The sequence below is a fragment of the Castor canadensis genome, chromosome 5 (assembly GCF_047511655.1).
Source record: "Castor canadensis chromosome 5, mCasCan1.hap1v2, whole genome shotgun sequence".
In the NCBI taxonomy this organism is placed as follows: domain Eukaryota; kingdom Metazoa; phylum Chordata; class Mammalia; order Rodentia; family Castoridae; genus Castor; species Castor canadensis.
The window spans coordinates 158,064,818-158,084,501 of NC_133390.1; the positions used below are offsets into that span (position 1 = coordinate 158,064,818).

Here is a 19,684-nt window from a genome sequence, read left to right on the forward strand (position 1 = left end):
ATGGATGGACAAGGAATTAATCCTTGAAAAGTTGGTCATATAGGTAGGAGAGGAATTGTGAGAAATGGGCAGCCCAAAGTATGCACTGAACATTTCCTGCTTCATATGGACAGTGCATTAGGTATTTTAATAGGAAATTTCTTTTGTAAATGTTGATGATTGGCTTAAAGGTAAACTTGAGTATCAAGAGGCTGTCTCTTCCAAGTCAGTTCCAAAGCTGGCACCAGCCCCTTCATCAGTAGCAGGGATGGTACACCCTCTCAGCTTCTAGCTTCAGGGCAGTGCATGTCTGACCCAGTGAATTCATCTGGTTTTACTGTAAATCCAACCCTGGGCACAGTTTCTTTTCCCCAATCACAGTTAGTGGCCCATCCTATGATTTCCTTGGAAACAGTGCCACCAGCTGTTCAGAATAGGCCAACTTTCAGGGTGAGAACATTGAGGTGAGAGAAAAGATAAACAGATTGCCTTCACTTGTGCTCTTATTTAATTCTCTGAAAAGAAGCCCTCTTTGCCCCCAAATACTAGGTAAACAGGCTACTTGGCTGGTGGAAGTTTTTATACATGTTGCTTAGGAACTTCAGCACCTTCTGAAACAGCCCTAGGAGACTGGGATTGTAGTTGTATCATTCTATGAGGATAAGTAGAAGACAGGGCCAGGATGTACAAATGTCAAGGCTTAACTGTAGGCCTTTCCTACTGAATTTGAACCTGCTTTTCCCCTTCTCCCTGGAGCCTATCCCCAAGTGGAACTTCTCTGGGGGAGGGGAGCCTTTTGGGATAAAAGATATTACCAGAGTGTAGAGAACAAAGAGTAATTGCAAACCTATCTCTAAGCCAAACAGAACAAAATTTGAATGAGTAAGTATACAAGTGGATAATTAAGAAATTAATTTATTATGGAGAATTCTCAAATAAATATTTCATCTTACTGTGTTATTTAAATTAACTTTTGCTCTGGGAAGCAAAGTGATGAAGTTGACAGAAGTGGGCTTAAGGGACCAACTGACCTGGGTTTGAATGTGTGTTATTGCAAGTTAATGATTTTACCAGAGTCTCAGTTTCTGGTAAAATATATTCACTCAGGTCTTGAGAATTATTCAATATTGTATGTCACCTGTACCCCACAGTGAGTGGGGCTTATTTAAGCATACTTTTTTCAAAATAGATGGTACCTATAAAGGCAGTCTTTATTCCTTGTCCAGACCAGACAGAGCAATTTCAATAATACGGTATTGTTCTAGAGCAAACATTACTTATAATTATCATGTGACCCTTTTGCTATGGTCCTACGTTGAAAGAACAAAAGAAAGGCTACAGATACTCAAATTTAGATTCTAAATGGGATAACATTTGAGATGAGTATTAAAGAAGGTATGGGGGCTGGTGGAGTGGCTCAAGTGGTAGAGTGCCTACCTAGCGAGCATGAGGCCCTGAGTTCAAACTCCAGTACCAACAAACAACAAAAAAAAGAGGTATGGGCTTAAAAGAATAGGAGTCAAGCAGATTAGTCAATCTCAGCCTTACCATTCAGTAGCGTTGTGACCTCTGAATGTCAGGTTCTTCTCATGTACAATGTCCTGGCTGTCCTGTGTGAGTACCAAATGAGGGAACACATGGGAAGCACCCGACATGAAATTAGCAGCCAGTAAGTGGCAATTCTTGGTAATATAATCAGAAAACAAATGCAGAAACAGGGAAACTGGATGCTATATGACTGGGAGTGTGTAGAAAGGCAAGGAACAGTTTAGTTTAGTCAGGATAGAGACCTTAAGCCTAACCTGGGGACCCAGCCTCACAGTGGCTCTCTCTCTTCAGGTGGACACCATGTCCTTGAAGATCCAGACAAGCAATGTAACCAACAAAAATGACCCCAAGTCCATCAACTCTCGGGTCTTCATTGGAAACCTCAATACAGCTGTGGTGAAGAAGTCAGATGTGGAGACTATCTTTTCCAAGTATGGGCGTGTGGCTGGCTGTTCTGTGCACAAGGGCTATGCCTTTGTCCAGTATGCCAATGAGCGCCATGCCCGAGCAGCTGTGCTGGGAGAGAATGGGCGGGTGCTGGCTGGACAGACCCTGGGTAAGTTAAACCTCTCTCCACAGGGCGCGGCTAGTATCCTCTAGAGTAGCTGCTGTCCTTTACTCTCTAGTTTTCATCTTAGGCTCACACAAGTTATATTTAAGTTATAAAGTAAGTAGGGAAGATTATAGAAGCCCTGGAAAACAGTTCTTTGTCTTTTCCCTTCTTTCTCAATACTTCTTAATAACAAGCTTTATGAGTCCAGTTAAAATGCAGAATCCTTAGGAAAAAAGGAATGGAGTGGACTATTATAACTTTGGTCTATAGATGACTCAAGTTAGAACCCTTTCTGAGAGCCAGGAAGAGGGACTGGGAACACAAAGACAAGCAGGGGAGGTACCCTTGGCTTCTCTGGTACATACATGTGCTATGACCATGTTGGTGCACATTGGAAGTAAAATGTTTGTGTACATATGTCTGTGTGTATGTGTGTGTGTTTGTGTGTGTGTTTGAGAAGGTATATTTCTGTATATGTATTTATATGTATGTACTTGTGAGTAGATGTCACTGAACATGTGGATACCTATTTTTGTATACGTATTGTGTGTGTATTAGAATATACTTGAGCATGTAAACAGCTATGCACATAACTCATTTATCAAATATTTATTGAGATTTTATCATGTTTAGTAGAATGTACATTGGCTTATTTGCCTATAGGCTGTTATCTGTATGAAGTCTGGGATGTCTTCAGTGCAGATGTTATCTGTGTGTGAGACTTTCTTACTTGGATACATGTATGTGAGGGTATATATGTGTTTCTTTTTACCTGATGTATGTGTTCATGCGAACATAGTTGAGAATCCATATGTATATGATGTACATGGTATGTATGTGGGTGATTTGTTTGTGAGCATGTGTGTGTCTGAATGTGTAAGCAGGCATATCCATGTGATATCTGATTATGTGTATAATGTTTGGAGACTAAATGTATGAAGACCTTGCTTTATTGGCCACCTCAGTGCCATGTGTAAATGTAAGCACATGACTTATTGTGTGAGTGCATGACGGTGATGGGTACACTGCTGTCAAACCAGCATTCCAATTCTGCCTCCTCCCTCTACACAGACATCAACATGGCTGGCGAACCCAAGCCCAACAGACCCAAAGGAATAAAGAGAGCAGCATCTGCCATATACAGGTGGGGCACTCTGTCTGTCTGTCTGAGTGAGATGGGTCCCTCTTTCCATAGAGGGAGTAAAAGCTGGTAGTGACAGTGTACTGAGCCTAGGACTTGGGGAGGCATTTGGAGATGAGGGCCTGTGGAGAGTGGGTTGAGTGGCCATCCCTAAGCTCCGGGCCTCTCCCCTTTGTTTCCCCAGTGGCTACAGCTTTGACTATGATTACTACCGGCACTACTTCTACCACAGGTGAGCAGGGGAGGGGCGTGCCCAGGCATGATACAGCCAAACTGGAAGGGTCTTGAGAGATTGCTGGTACAGCCTATTCAGTTCTCCAGTTAGGAAACAAAACCCAGAAGTATGGACAGACATTTGCCCAAGGTTGCTCCACAAGTCAGTGGCAAAGCTGGCATTTTGGTTCCATTCTGCAGGTACCCAGGCCAAAGCTCCCACCATCACATCCCACTGTGTCATTCTCTGACTGCCTTTCTTCCTCTGAGTCCTATGCTGAGACTTCAGGGGTCTGTATAGCCAAGGAACTTTATATAAACTTAGCCAATTGTAATACAAAAGAATACAGTGCCAGTTGCAGGGAGCTAGAGCCCTCATACTCCTGCTTTTCAGTCTCCTTTCTCTGTGAAGTACCTAACCAGTCAGAAAGAAGCCCAGAGCTCAGTCTGAGCTTCTCGGCCTTATTTATTAGCCAAAGGTCACCAGCCATTTGGAGATCTGATTAGTTTGTGGGTCACAACCCGGTGGTTGTGGCCTACACTCTGTCCCACGCCTACCCAGATTCCAACCTTGAAGCCTTGGGCTCCTATTCCAACTGCCCTGACTACAAGTCATGGTGAAGAATAGCCCATATTTCTTCTCCCTGCTTCCCTCCCTCCAGTTTACCCATCACAGGTAGCCCAGGAAAAACAAAACCTCTTTTGAGTCCCAGTTTTCTCCCCTGTGAATGGTTTCAGGAGACATTGTGATAAAGTGCCCTAGCCTGGGAGTCAGAAGACTTAAGTACTAATCCCAGCTGTGCCACTGAATGGATTATGTGACTTCAGGCAAATCCCCTTCCCATTTCTGTGAAATGGGCGTTCACCAAGTAATCTCTCAGGGCTCCTCTAGCTCTGGGATTCTGTGGTTCAGTGATTCTGACCAAGGCCAGAGCCGCCCCCTCCCCTTGGGCGTAGAAATGAAGGGTCCAGGATTGGGTCTATTCCCAGAGTATTTGCATCACCTCCTGAGCAGAAACTCCTTGAACAAAGGAGTACTAAAGAATAGGGCATCAAGCCAGGTGCCAGTGACAGCTATAATCCTAGCTACTCAGGAGGCAGAGATCAGAAGAATTGCAGTTCGAAGCAGTCCAGGCAAATATTTCGTGGGACTCTTATCTTGAAGAAACCCTTCACAGAAAAAAGGGCTGCTGGAGTGGCTCAAGGTGTAGGCTCTTGAGTTCAAACCCCAGTACCACAAAAAAAAAAAAAAAAAAAAGAATGGGGCATCAAATTGCCTAGTGATGTCAGGCATCATGACTGTTATCAGGAAAAGTAGTACCAAAGTGTACCCCTGACAAAGGCTGCAGTTTCCTACAGAACAGCAGTAGCAGCAGACATGGTGAGAGAGAGCCCTATTCTTGCTCAGCCTACTGAGTATCTGCCCTGTCAGAAGGAAAAGAAGCCTTACTGGAGAGGGCCAGGTGATGGTGTTGAGCACAGCTCTGGAATCTGATTGAGCTCCCCAATCTTGATAAACTTCTGAGCCCCTGACCTTCATCTGAAGTTGAACAAGAAAGGTGTTAAGGAGGCCCAGAAGGAAAAAAGGCTTGGAGTCCAAGCTCATGTCTGTGAGCCCATGGGTTCCTGAGTTGAGGTCTCAGTACCCTGGCCTTTCACTTGTCACACCTTCTAAAGTGTGTTTCAGGTTCTTCGTGCAGACTTGGATAGACACTGAATTTGGATAGCCATGCTCATTAAGTAGATGGGAAAACTGAGGCTCAGGAAGGCTCAGGGATTACCCCTGCCTACTCCCATACCTGTTTGTTCCTAGCTGGGAGTTGTGCTGGTTTGATTTATAAACTGACCATAGTTTGGGTTGGCAATTGACTGAGCAGAAACCAGCTCAGGTGATAAGGAAAGCCTGGTGGCAGTGTGATGTAGGGAAGGCTCCTTTTTGGGACTAGTCTATTCATTCCTGTGTTGAGTGGGGTATGACCACTGCCACCTGCTGCCTCTCCTGGCCTGGCTGGCAAAATAGCTGCTATCAGGGTCCAGAAAGCTCTTCTTGGGGACAGGCAGAGGTATGTAGCACGGACCTCTCAGACACTGGCCAGAGGGGGACAGATGGGGGCAACCCCCCCTCCCCATACACACAAGGTGCAGTGCCCTCTGGTGGCCACAGGCCATGCTGCAGCCTCTGGCCTGTTTGCCCTCACAGGCTCTTCGACTACCGTGGCCGCCTGTCACCGGTGCCAGTGCCCAGAGCAGTTCCCGTGAAGCGACCCCGGGTCACAGTACCTTTGGTTCGTCGTGTCAAGACTACCATACCTGTTAAACTCTTTTCCCGCTCCACAGCCATCACCACTGGCTCTGCCAAGATCAAATGTGAGTGACTATATTTTCCTAGATGATTTTTGTTTTATCAACAGCAAAATAATAGAATCACTTTTTTTTTTACACTGGAAAATAAAGGAACAAATCTCCTGTAGTTCTACTGCTCTTAATAAAAACAAGTGAGTATTTGCATGCATTGCTAAGAGGGAAGGGCTCACATTTGAGGAGAAGGGGTTTGGGTTGGCACAGAGAATCTAGACATGACACCCAGTGAGGAGATGGCATTATTTTTCTACTAGTAAGGATAAGGACAGGTCTCTCTACGTAGTCCCTTTACTCCACATTCATTCCAATCCATACACTCCAGTCATACATGTAGGAAATTTGATTGCAAAAGATCCTCCCTTTGTATCTTCAAAGACAGACTGCGCACAGTAAGACCCATATGTTCTTGTTTAGGTACACACAGGAGCATGTCATAGACCTGCATTCCTGTTTACCTCCAATTCCTTTTGGTTTGAGCAGTCCAGGTAAAAGAGCCAGGTTCAGAAATATGGACTGGTTGCTCTGGGGATGATCTGCAGTCAGTTTCAAGAAGAGACTTTTTCCCTGGCCAGGAGAACTGCCTTCTTGGTTGATACCATGGGATGGAGTTTTGTTAGGGTCATGCTCCTAGGTGACAGCCCTGTCCCCTCTTCACTCTTAGTAAAGAGCAGTGAGCTGCAGACCATCAAGACAGAGCTGACACAGATCAAGTCCAACATCGATGCTTTGTTGGGCCGCTTGGAGCAGATCGCTGAGGAGCAAAAGGCCAACCCAGGTCAGCCTTTGAGGGAAGAGCATGGGAAAGACAGTGTACTCTGGGAGTCAGGGGTGGTGGGGGTCCCCTAGAGCTGTGAAGATCCCAGTCCACCTGGACCCACTGTGCTAAGGCCAGCTTCTGCTAAGGTACTAGGCAGTTGCTCCAGGCTGAATTTTAGTTCCTCTTCCTCTACCCCTACCCCTCAAGATGGCAAAAAGAAGAGCGACAACAGCAGCGGCAGTGGTGGTGGCAGTGGTAATAGTGGCAGCAGCAGCCGGCCACCAGCCCCGCAAGAGGACACGGTTTCTGAGGCAGGCACACCCCAGGGAGAAGCCCAAACTCGAGATGACGGTGATGAAGAGGGACTGCTGACACATAGCGAGGAAGAACAGGTGAGGGTCTGGCCAGGGCATGACTGGAAGAGGCCAGGACTGGACTTTGCACTCTTGGTGTCAGGAATACCACAGGGAGAGGGGAACCTCTGAGCTGCATCTCCCTCTTCCCCCCACAGGCTGCTTTTCGCCTTAGAGACTCTAGTACTCTAGGGAACAGGGAAGAAAGAACAGCAGGTAGTTGCTTGTTTTAGCTGTCAGTCAGAAGTCCCACTGAGGTCTGGGGAAGAACTTGGTGAAGCCTAGAGCACATTTGGCCTCCATTCTCCATGTGGATTGGAGAAGAGGAGACTTGGGCTCAAGGGAAGCACACATAGCCTGCTGAGTTCCAAAAGGATTGGGTAGCTTGGGGAAGCCATAGGGAGGCAGGTATCAATTCCACATGAGGATTTTGTAAGCCATTGCTGCTCAAGGTTGAAACAGGCTCTCAAAAGGGAGTGAGCCCTTACCTATACTGAAAGTATTCAGGTTGAGTCTGGGGAGCCATTTGACAGGGAGTTTATATTGGGAAGGTGGACAAGACACTGAGTCATAAGAACCTGTTACATACTTGTTGTTCACTCACTTAATGAATACTCATTGAGTATCATACCCTGTAGTCCATACTTTCTAACTTGATTAATTTATACAGCAGCCATGCATTATGTACAACAGCAGCCACATTTTACTCTGAGAAAACTGAGGCTCAGAGGTGTCAGGTAGCTTGCTTAGTCAAGGCCTTATAACTAATAAAGGCCAAGCTTGGCTTGAAGCTCAAGCTTCTTCACCAGGTCTGGAGCTCCTCCTTTTTTAATCACTGCTGGGCTCCAGCACGAGACAGATAGCCTTATGGCTATGACAGTCAGGAGATCCTCTTCATGCCCAGCTTGTCTCTCTGAACCTAGCCTGGTATTTCATCTTATTCTCTTAGATACCCAAAAGAGGGCAAGCCTGTCAGTCTACAAGGCTTTCAATCTACTCCAGTTCAAGGTCTTTCTGTGTACAGAAGTGTGCCCCCTGCCACTCTTACACTTCCCTTCACTGGTCCCTTCTCTTTCCTCTGGGGCCCTCAAACCACTCTCTCAGGATCCTCAGTCGGCCTTATTGACTGGTTCCATAATCATGCCCTTTAGCTGTCCCTTCTCCTTTCTGCTATGTCCTCCATACTCAAGTCCCCAGGACCTTTCTAAACAGATGACTCAGGGCAGACCTCAGAGCTTGCAGTGAGTGATGTGTGGTTTTTGCTTGCCTTCTCTCTCAGGAGCACAGCCAGGACACAGATGCAGAGGATGGGGCCTTGCAGTAAGCAGGTACGGGGCTCCTGGGGGGCACAGGGAGGAAAGCAGTAAAGTGGAGGGTGTGCCTCTTCCCTGAAGCAGACATGGTAGAGTAGCCTTTGTTAGGGGTACATTGGTACTACTTTTTCTGATAACAGCCAGGATGCCTGACATCACTGTGTTGTGGTCCAGCTCTGCAGAGTATGGGGAAGACACTGCTCATCAGAGGATCGTAAAGTGCTGGGCTTAGGGGCTTGGATGCAATCATGCTGTGGGGAGGAAATGCCCTGGTGACAGGAATTGTACCTGATTTATCTGATTTCATGTTCAACCCTGCAAGGTTAGAATTGTGCCAGTGCAGCAGATGTGGAAACGGTAATGAAGAGTGCACTGAGAGCATACATCTTACAAGATCCCATGGTAGTAGTTGGTGGAGCTTAGATTTGAACCCAGTGATGTGTGGCCTCCAAGCCTTCTTTCTGGCTACTGCTCACCATCCTGTTCTGCCTAACCTTTTCCCTTAGGACCATATTCAGAGTAAGAGGATTAGATGAGAGAAGGTCTCAAACACCAGTGATCGCAGGGAGCTGTCTTGGTATATGACACATTCTGTAAGATGCTCTACACTTCAGTATAGAAAATCACTCGTGCAGTCTTTCCTCTTGGAAAGACTTATTTTACCTGGGAAGCTAAGTTTTTATCTTGTGAACTTAGTTCACAGGTTAGGAATAGGGGCCCAGGTGAGGAAATGGAGACTTGCCCATGGTTACAGGATCAGAAAATTATGAGGCCAGAGCCAGAGTGCAAGCACATCTCTGTCCTCAGACATCATTCCACCCTTTCTTCTTCCCTACCCCTGTGATCAAGAGTATTAGGGTTCCTTTCTCTCAATCTCAGTCTCTCTTTGTCTCTCTCTCTTTTTTTTTTCCCCTTCAGCCTGACAGAAGCAATGGCCACCAGCAGGAGAAGGGCATCACTGTCCCAGGTCTCAAGCCAGGCACCCACCCATGGGTGCCAATCCGTAGTGGGTACCAGAGGAAAGTTGGCAGCAGGCACTTCTCCCCCATGTATCCCAGCCAGTGCCACGTCCTCTTCAGGTGGAGTTACCAGCCTACCCCTTCCCTATGGACCCTCCCTATCTGCACTGCCCAGACCAGAGGGCAGAGCACAGGGCTTTCCCACACTCTGCCTCCCTTCCCCAGGACAGTTCCCAGCCTTGGGGTTTTTCTATAGGTTTGGAGGGGGGTGGTACAGGGAGGGACCCCTGAAAATAAAGAGATTGGATCCAAACCTGCTCTGAGATGGGATGGTATGTTTTCTCATGATGGCATTCTGGTCCTTCATCTACCAGAAAGCTGGTCTGCCAAACCCTTCTGTTCTCACCTCATTCACTTCTCCCTCCTAGGGAACATTGTCTAATACTGATCCATCTATGTCTTAGTTTCCTCAGCCAAAATGGTAATTAAAACAGCCAACAGGGCTGCAGGAGAGGGTTAGATGTGCTATCTCCCACAAGCACTCCTTGCTGACTGAAGGGCTAAGCAATTGTTTTTTGTTGTTTGTTTTTTACTATGAATTATACTTTATTTAAAAAATATGGAACACTTTACAAATTTGTGTGTCATCCTTGCTCAGAGGCCATGCTAATCTTCTCTGTATCGTTCCAATTTTAGTATATGTGCTGCCAAAGCAAACACAGGGCCAAGCAGTTGTAACTCACTTGCCACTCAGCAGTAGATCATGGCCTCATCTCTTTCCTCAGCTTCTCACTCAGTCTGGCCTTCTCCAGCTCTAAAATCTAGAATCTGCTACTTCCTTTTCCTTGTCTATGCTGCCTTAGGACACCCTGTTTTTCCACTTGGACTTTGTCCTCTCACCAGCCTCCCGATCTCCAGCTTCTCCTTTATGTCATTTCTCACCAGTTGCTACCCACCCACCCACTGTTCTCTTTCTTTTTGCCAACCATCTTAATCTGCTTTATTTTTATTCTAGAATTGGGAAACATTTCATTCCATAAACTACTTCCGTGGTCAGAGAAGAGGTTGGTTATATCTGAAAAGAGCAAAAATAAAGGTCAAAATTTAGGGCATTTGTGCTAATCTTGGTCAGTCATTTTGGGTTTCTGATCACAACACATTGGCATAGATTACTGGAGATTCATGAATGTGCATTTCTTTGAGTTTCTGTCACTCCAGCCAAAGAGAGATCATTTGATGTGCAACAGGATGGTAACTGGAAGGAAAATACCAAGAATTTGGAATATGCTCTTTAGCCAGTCTGCCCATGAACCAATCCAACTAAAATTGAACAGATCAGAGACAGATTAGGAATCTACCTGTTTTAACCAAGTAGTCTGTTTGTTAATTTTTGGGACTTGAGTTTTTACAGTATCTAAAGTATCTGTGGAGTAAGACGTGCTAGTAACTGCACAAATTCTTCCCTATTCGATTAGTAGGTAGCAATGCTATCATTTAGCATTGCAGGAATAGGTTAGGGCTGAGTGTGTAGCGTATTGGTACAGCACCTACATAGCACAAAGACCATGGTTTTGATCCTCAGCATGAAGGGAGGGGGCGGGGTTAAATTAGAGGGCATGAATTTTACAGTCAGGTCACTCACGGAAGATGGCAGGATGATGCTGTAATTAGAATTTCACCAAGTGAGAGAGGCAAACAAGGAAAAATTAAGAGAACTGAGTCTAATGAATTATGTTCCAACAGTCTTGGAAAATGTTGCCCAACAGTGTGAAATCATCTTGTCCTGATTTGTAGTTTGAGTATCTCTGGTTATGGCATCAGGCTTTTTTGGTTTTTGAAACAGAGTCTCTCTCTCTCTCTGTAGCCCAGGCTGTCCTTGAAGTTGGGGTTCTCCTGCCTCAGCCTCCTGAGTACTAGCATTACAGATGGTGCGCCACTACAACGTGGCTGGCAGCAGGCTTTTTGGAAAATTGTATGGCCCACTAGGTACCTGGATTCCACATGAGCTTCAGCTTGGGGGGAACTTTACCCAGTTTTCAGTTCACCCTGAAGTTCTGCTTACTCAAAGTGGTCCACACATTAGGCATGGGATTCATCCCTTGAAATTTATACTGAGTTACCCAATATAAATTTTTAGGGCTTCAAGAACTGAGCAGTTTTTAGTTGGAGAATTGTAACCCAATATTCGAGAAAACTGCAAGAATACAAAATACGGTCTAGGCTGTAACTAATATAAAAACCTCAAAAACTCTGAACAAAGCTATAATGTGATAATAAGTATACTATATTTTTCTAGTACATCCCATTTTTATTAAAGGTAATCACATTGCTGGGCACTGGTGGCTCATCCTTGTAATCATAGCTACTTGGGAAGCTGAGATAGGGAGGATCCTGGGTTGAGGCCAGCCTGGGCAAATAGTTCAGGAGACCCCCATCTCCAAAGTGGACTGGAGGCATGGCTCAAGTAGTACAGCACCTGCTTTGCAAGTGTGAAGCCCTGAGTTCAAGCCCCAGTCCTAACAAAAGACATAATAATCACATTAAGACCAGTTTGTCTGCAAGATCTATTTGTATAAGTATAGCCAGAGTAACCATATAGGCTCTTTATAAATTTGGAAATTTGTCAAGAAACCTCAGATTGGATATTTTATTAAACACCTGGAGGCTAGGAAGCCAAACCAAGGCAAACGTCAGGCTTTACCTGAAATACTTAATTATCTAGAGGTTTCTGGGCCTCTCAGGAAGTAAGTTTTATTCATTTGTCAGGCTGAGCATCTTTGAAGCCAGGCATTCTATGCATATCCTTAAATACAGCATCCCAATCAAAGCCAGTATTTCCAATTGTATCATGTTACAGTAATAAGAGTTTTATTGAACTTATGTAAATTGCCATATTGCCATAAAAATAATATTCACAAATATTTGCAAATTCTGAAGGGATAGGATAGAAAGAAAAAAGGAATGCTACAAATTTTGTTTATAAGAATATATTTTACAAAATTGTTGTAAACTGTAGGTAGCTTAAAAGAAAAAGTTTCCTTAAATCTGGGAAACATGACATAAAAAGCAATATTTTAACTAAAAAGCTGCAAAAATCTGTAATTTTTTTCTTAAATCAGTTCATTCTTATTCTTTGATCTTGGTCAGCCATTTCAAAACCTCTTTGACAAAGATACAACACTTTAGGATTATAATTGCTTCCAAAAGGGATCAGAATGAAGCAGTTTAACTGTGGACATGACCTGTGGTTAATGATCTGATCAGTTTGTTATCTCTATGGAATATAGTAATTTAACATCATAACTGGAATCATGAATAATTATGATACTGAGGTATATTAGATTTCTTGAAATCTTATACAAATTTTTAGAGCACATATTAACAAATCCATACAACTCAAAGGCAGCTATTTTTTGAAAAAAAGATACCATTTTTTAATTTTAAAGTTTGACTTGGGGAATTTTGTCAGAAATACCAAAAGGCTTAAAACATAGGATCACAGATCATTATGAAATAAAACTAAAGTGGTAAAAGATTTTTTTTCTTTTTTTTTTTAAATTCATTTATTCACATGTGCATATATTGTTTGGGTCATTTCTCCCCCTGCCCCCTGCCCCCACCCTCTCCCGTCCCCCCCCCCCCGTCCCCCCGCTTCCAGGTGGAACCTGTTCTGCCCTTGTCTCTAATTTTGTTGAAGAGACAACATAAATGTAATAAGAAAGACAAAGCTTTTTTGCTAGTTAAGGATAGCTATACAGAGAGATTCCTAGCATTGCTTCCATGTACAAATGTGTTACAACCCAAGTTGATTCATCTCTTAACTGATCTTTACCCTGGTTCCTGATCCCCATCTCATGTTGACCTCTGTTGCTTTAAGGATTCTATATTAGTTCCTCTGGAGTGGGGACATCAAACACTTTCATGTTTTGGGTTTTCTACCTATCCCCATACCTCCCTTATGTGCTCTCCCCTTGTCATGTGACCCAAGTCCAACAACATTGCTGTATTTGCCTTAGATCTAAAGTCCGCATATGAGGGAGAACTTAGGATTTTTGGTCTTCTGAGCCTGGCTAACCTTGCTCAGGATGATGTTCTCCAGTTCCATCCATTTACTTGCGATGGTAAGATTTGATTCTTCATGTCTGAGTAAAATTCCATTGTGTATAAATACCGCATTTTCTTGATCCATTCTTGGCTGTTTCCATAACCTGGCTATTGTGAATAGTGCTGCAGTAAACATGGGTGTGCAGGTGCCTTTGGAGTAACCTGTGTTGCGTTCCTTCGGGTATATCCCTAGGAGTTGGATTGCTGGATCATATGGCAGATCTGTTTTCTTTTTCTTTTCTTGAGACAGGGTCTCACTATACAGTAAACCTGCCTTACTCATGGGTTTATTAGTTGAGGTTTTGACCAAGTGCAAGGCAAAAATAATAATAAACTAAAAGGAAAATTTCAAAAGTAAAAAGTTATCAATTCCCACACGTGCATTATACAGCTCAGTTGATGCAGCGAAGCTCTCACTCAGTCCTGTGTTGTTGTCAGTTGTGTTTAAATTGTGTGGTCTGCTGAGTGTTTCCTGCTCTTAATTTTGTAAAAAATAGGCCTCCCCAAAAGCAAATGGTGCCCATAAAAGCAAGGTAAAAGTTAATGTGCTTAATTTAAATGCTAAAATGAAAATTTTTAGGTTTGCTGAAAGGCAGGATGTCTTTGAGCAGAAGTTGAGTGGCATTATGGGAAAAATGAATCAAGCATTTGCAGTATAGTACTGAACTCTGAGTCCTGAGCATTTGTGTCGTTTCCTCAATGGCTGTCTCCTTGAAACCCTACCATGTACAAGGGTGTTTCAGAGTAATACTGGCCTTAAACTTCTAATCCTCCTACCTACCTCAGCCTCCTGAGTGCTGGGATTATAGGTGTGATCCATTATGCTCACCTAATTTTAAATATATGCTTAACAATAGATGTTTTAGTGCTTCAATTTGAGAAATGACTCAGAACTTAAGTTTACTTTCAAGTTACCAAAGATTTTGTAACTATGAAGAGTTCATTTATAAATGTGTACATGTTTACATTTACCTAATTTACTCATCTGTTAACAATTACATTTGAATTGCTGAGGGAAATTTGGTTTTGTTCTTACTAAAGCCTGACTGAAATACCAGTCTCCTCAATGCTCCTTCCCTACCCCAAAGTCATCCTGGGTCCTGAGCCCTAGAGTTGAGAACACATACAGGACAGAGAGGCGCTAGATAGCCAGGAGGCAGGACAGAGCCAGAGATGTTAGATGGGGGCCACACTGGACCTGGCCCCACCCTGATGTTGGCAGTCCAGGTACCATGGAAACACATTTCTCACCATGGCCACCTATCCAGACCCAGAGGTTCAAAACCAGAGACAACCTCAGAGTATAAGCAAGGCATGGGAGCCCAGCAGCTGCTACTCACAATCTGTTTATCAATAGATGAAGTATCAAAAGTATAACAGGAGGAGAAAAGCAAAGGTTAAAAATGAAAGTCTTTCTTTTTCCACTCTCACTAATGGCACGTCAAACAATCCACTTTCATTGTGTGTTTCTGCTCCCAGCCTGGACCAACAACTTCATGGCTTTATACATCTAAGAGATAACAAGATTGGGTGGCTAATAAATCTAGGGGAAAAAATACTTGTATTTATAATTACTTGATTTAAGTGCTTACATTTTACTTAATTTTCCTTAAGTAGAAATGTTACCACAAGACACACAATGAACAACAAAGACACACAAGCAAATCTTACAACTTTTGCTAAGTTTTTTTTTTTTTTTTTAAGTTTTTCTGGGGGTGCTGGGGATTGAACCTAGAACCTTTTACATGCTAAGCAAGAGTTCTACCACTGAGCCACACTCCCAGCCATTTGCCAGTTTTGAAGTAGTTTCTATCTTCAGACTACCAGTTCTTTAATCACTTACTCCATCACCTTAAACAGTTGTTAGCCAGGCCACCTTAAATTAAGAGTTTTAAAAGTCTTGTTATTTTAACTTTTTTCTTAATTAGATTACTGATTTAGAGAAAGGAAGCATTTTCTAAGCCTGCTTGACCTGGGGACAGGACTTTTATAAATACTTTACCTATCTTTTTTTTTTAATAGGGGTTTGAACTCAGAGCCTAATGTTTGTTAGGCAGGCACTTCTGCCACTTGAGCCAGCCTAGCTTGATGTGAAATAAGTAGTAGATTTTTAATTGCTTAAGTTTTTCATAGTCTTTTGTAGAAAGCATTTGAAAAGCAATGAAAAAAATTGTGGGGGAGTGGTTAGGATTAGGGGTGTCAGGAGACATAGCCTGTCTGCTGTGGTAGACATCTGCTGTGTTGTCTAAAAACAAGTTCCTGCTTCGAAGTTTATATATACAGTCCTTCGTGTCCTGGCTTAACCCCTGTGTTTCCCACACAAGTCCATCAATTTTCACTTCAGGTCCCCAAGAGAATCAACTACCATGTCAGGTCTTTTTGAGTCACTCACAGTTTACCTACCTCAGTTCACTGAACTGGGTGATTCAGATGTGGCCCCTTAGGCTGCTGGTCTCATTGATACGGGGCTGTGGGAGTGACATGCTTTGTTCCAAGTTTAGCACAGGCTTCTCTTGCTCTTGCTGCTTCCACCTGGGAACTGACCATTCATACTAAGCTGCTGCTCTTGGGTTATCACTTCTGAGATGTCTCCGTATCAGCTGACTGCTCTTCAAGAACTGCCTATTCCCTTCTGAGAGGCCTTCCCCCAACTCAGAGGACACTCATGCCCATCATCAGAAGGGTTTGGGGTTGGGTCAGGGTTTTTTCCTTCCATCTTTAGATGCTCCTCGAAGTTTACAGGCCTGTTGGAATCCTTACTGAATACTCACCAAAGCTTCCTCCTGGGCTTTGGCTCAAGTTTTGGTGGAGGATGGAGGCTGGGTGTGGGACACTGCTTGGAAATCCCTGGGAGGTCTGTTTCATGCATCTAGTGTGAGCCACCAGCACCTGGCTACATTCTTAATGGGTTTTTTTTTTTGGGGGGGGGGTACTGTTTGCATTTGTAATTATACTCCACCTGTACTGCATTTGAATTATAAAAAGAGCTGGGGCACCAGTGGCTCATGCCTGTAATCCTAGCTACTTAGGAGGATCTCGACTCAAAGCCAGCCCTGGCAGATAATTCACAAGACCGTATCTTGAAAAACCCTTCACAAAAAAGGGCTGGTGGAGTGGCTCAAGGTGAAGGCCCTGAGTTCAAACCCAGTACCACAAAAAAAAAAAAAAAAAAGCTATAAAAAGGGTGTGTGTGCTTGTGTATATAGCATTTCCTGAGTGCTCTGCTAAGTTCTTTACATAGATTCCATTATCTTACTTACCCCTCACAGTAATTCTCCATGGATGGAGATACTCATCCCATGTTACACATTAGGAGATGAAGACTTTGTCCAAGCTCATGCCACTTGAAGGAAGTGGAGGCATGATGCAAATCCCCACTTCTTCAGAAGTGAACTCTTTGAATTACTGCTTTTGATATCTGACACTGTCTTCTGGCTTTCCTCCTCCTCCATGCATTCCTCAGTATTCTTGGCTGACTTCCTCTTGGGCCTCCACCTCTCCACTCTTTTTTTAAGTTACTGTCCCATCTATGGCTTCAGACTCCCCTATCCCACCTCTAACTACATTCTTCCTCCTGGTTTCCAGGGAGATACATACATACGCCCACTAGGTAGCTGCACTTGGATGTACATAAGGACCCAAGTCAAGCCTTGCCCTGTCTAGCTCCAGTCTTTGTATTTCCCACTCTGTTGCCCACATCAACATCCTCCACCCTTCTCTCCCTCTCCAGCTGTTAATTTTTCTATGGTATGTTTTAGTTCCTGTTCACCCCAACTGTCTTAGGTTAGACCCTTCATGTCTTTCTTGGACTTTTTGCAATAACCTAGTCTCCCTGGTGCTTACTTCCCACCAGGCTTTGCCCTTTATCCACCAGAGTAAAAGTGGGTACTGTTCCACTGAATAAACTCTGGAAATTAGACCTGGCATTAGAAGACTTCCAAGACATTCCTTTTTCTAGACCAACTCTGCTCTGGAAATCTGCCTTCTAGTCTCAAGCCACAAGGAAATAACTGGAAAGATCTGTGCCGTCTCATTCTGTGCCTTTATTTGCATTCCATTTCCTCTACCTCTGATGCTTGTATCTTCTCTCACTAGCTAACCCATGTTACTCTTACAGCTCAGCTCAGAAGCTGCCTTCACTGACACCTTCCTGGTCTGAATTAGATCTGTCCCCGCAGTGTGCTACTATCACTGTTCTTACCAAGACTGTATTTCCCACTGGTTTGCTCTGTCCTTTCCACTCAACTGTAAACTCCTGTAGTTTTACAATAAAGGGACTGCCCTTGGCTGCAGGCACTCAGACACCTTTGAACATGTGACTGTCTGGGAAGCAGCAATGCAGAGTGTTAAGAGCCTACTCTGAAACATGAATGCCTGAAAATGCATCGTGACATTCACCAGCTCTAACCTTGAGTGAGTTGCTTGAGTCTCCCATTTCCTCATCTGTGAAATGAGTATAATAGCGTGCCTACTTCTGAGGGTTAGTACTTCTTTGGCAGTGTTAACCATTTATTTTCTAAGACTAGCTACTTATCAGCCTGAGAGCCACTGTCATACTGTACTGGTACACTTGGAACTCAAAAATGGGACTCTTTAATTCTCAGGGGCCAAAATAATTATATGTATATTCCCAGTTATAACTAGGTGTGGCACCTTCCCATTTGTTTGGCTTCTAGTATATTAAAAAGCTCATGAAGATACACAGATACTCATTAAATTCTTGTCATTTAGCATTAAAAATATCCCTTAGTACTTACTCTTTAGGACAGCTGGTTCTCCAATGATTTCAAGTACTGAATTCATAAAACAAGCTAACTTTAAATGAAGGTGCAGGCTTGCAAGGCTTCTAGATTATCTTGTTTTACAGGGAGGATTTGAGAAGGCAGGAGCCAAGGCAGTTAGTGGGGCCTTAGCAAGAATGTTTGGTCCTTTCTTTTATAGAATTGGGGTTTGACCTCAGGCCTTGCATTTGCAAGGCAAGCACAATGCCACTTGAGCCATTCCACCAGCCCTTTTTGCTTTAATTATTTTTCAGATAGGGTCTCACGCTTTTGGCCTGAGCTGGCCTTAAAATACTGATCCAGTCTATGCCCCCAGAGTAGCTGGGATTACAAGTATAAGCCAGTGTTCCTTTCTTCTTTCATGAATACCACTAATAATGTCACAAAGCCCTATGCCTGTTGCAAATTCTTGCAAGAGTTTTTGTGTCCCTGTGGCCAGGGGTGGAAGGGTTCATTAGAATCACTGAGACATCTGGGCAGCGTGGTAATACTGCCGGCAAACTCAACACTCAGGAAGTTGAGGCCAACCTGGACTACATGGTGAGACCCTGTCTCAAATAACGAGGGCTAGAGATGTAGTTCAGTGATGTAGTTCATGCACTTGCCTAGCATGCTTGAGGCCCCAGGTTCAATCCCTAGCACTATACACAAATACACACGAGAGAAAGACAACCATCCAACAGCAAGTCATTAAGCCCATCATCACCATAAATCAAAAGCATTATTTACAGTCCCAGGATTTAGTGTGAAAAAGCATACACTTGGCAGGGCCAAGTGGGAAAAGGGATATGGTTACAAGTACTACCAGCCATAAAAAGCCCTCTGATCCTGAGATTCCATTGTGGAAAGTCAGCTTAAGTAAACCATTTACCAGAAGGAAAATTATTCTATGCCAGATAATCTCAGGTTAACTAAACTCTTTACATATGCCATCTCACCATTACTGCATTAACCATATTCCCATTTTATAGATGAAAACTCAGGATAATTAGTGGCAGAAGAGGATTGCTGTTCTGGGCTGTACAAAACCCATGCACATATCATTATCAAGAATTAGCTAACACCCACTTAGGGTAATATCTTATGCAGTCTTAAAATTTTGAAGACTAAGCCGAGCGCCAGTGGCTTATGCCTGCAATCCTAGTTATTCAAGAACTGAAGTTTGAAGACCCTATCAAAAAAAAAAAAAAAAAACCCTTCACCAAAAAAATAAGACTTTACTAACTTGGGAAAAATGGTCTTGACACTAAAAGGCACAATAGGACTATGGGAATCTCATTGTTTTCAATAATCTTTAGTAAACATAAATATTGTAAGTCTTAACTTCTAAAAACACACTACAAAATCTAACATTCTGTTCAAATGTGGAATCTTACCACTCTCAGGGCAAAGGAACTGGAATGGTGGGGACCAGGTATAGAGCAGCAGCCTTGTACTCTGCAACAGCCCTTTCAGGTTATATATACAGCCCAGCATTTTTTCTGCAGGAGTACTTACTGAGATGTTTGGCAGGGGAGGAGTGGCTGTCAGCATATTCTGCGCTTCTTGAAAAAAACTTGATTAAAAAAAAAAACTCCAAGTAGTTATGCAACACCTGTTAACTTTCTAGGCACATCCTCTCA

The 19,684-nt window shown here is 43.6% G+C and overlaps 1 protein-coding gene and 1 non-coding gene across 9 annotated transcripts in view; one reads left to right on the forward strand and one right to left on the reverse strand.

Moving 5' to 3' along the window:
* Raly (RALY heterogeneous nuclear ribonucleoprotein) overlaps positions 1-9,490 on the forward strand; it is a 100,447-nt gene extending 90,957 nt beyond the window's left edge. For 7 of the 8 annotated variants that reach the window (XM_074074578.1, XM_074074580.1, XM_074074573.1 and 4 more), the window contains 8 exons: positions 1,819-2,083; positions 3,152-3,224; positions 3,406-3,453; positions 5,635-5,801; positions 6,457-6,570; positions 6,760-6,944; positions 8,185-8,233; positions 9,137-9,490. In XM_074074578.1, coding sequence (XP_073930679.1) covers positions 1,828-2,083; positions 3,152-3,224; positions 3,406-3,453; positions 5,635-5,801; positions 6,457-6,570; positions 6,760-6,944; positions 8,185-8,229 — 888 coding nt within the window. In that variant the 5' untranslated portion in view covers positions 1,819-1,827 and the 3' untranslated portion in view covers positions 8,230-8,233; positions 9,137-9,490. The remainder of the gene's footprint in view (positions 1-1,818; positions 2,084-3,151; positions 3,225-3,405; positions 3,454-5,634; positions 5,802-6,456; positions 6,571-6,759; positions 6,945-8,184; positions 8,234-9,136) is intronic. The other variant, XM_074074575.1, reaches the window with a different exon arrangement.
* A 300-nt stretch (positions 9,491-9,790) lies between these two features.
* LOC141423559 (U6 spliceosomal RNA) lies at positions 9,791-9,897 on the reverse strand. Its single transcript, XR_012448404.1, has one exon. It is a non-coding gene; the product is annotated as a U6 spliceosomal RNA (small nuclear RNA).
* Positions 9,898-19,684: the final 9,787 nt, after the last annotated feature.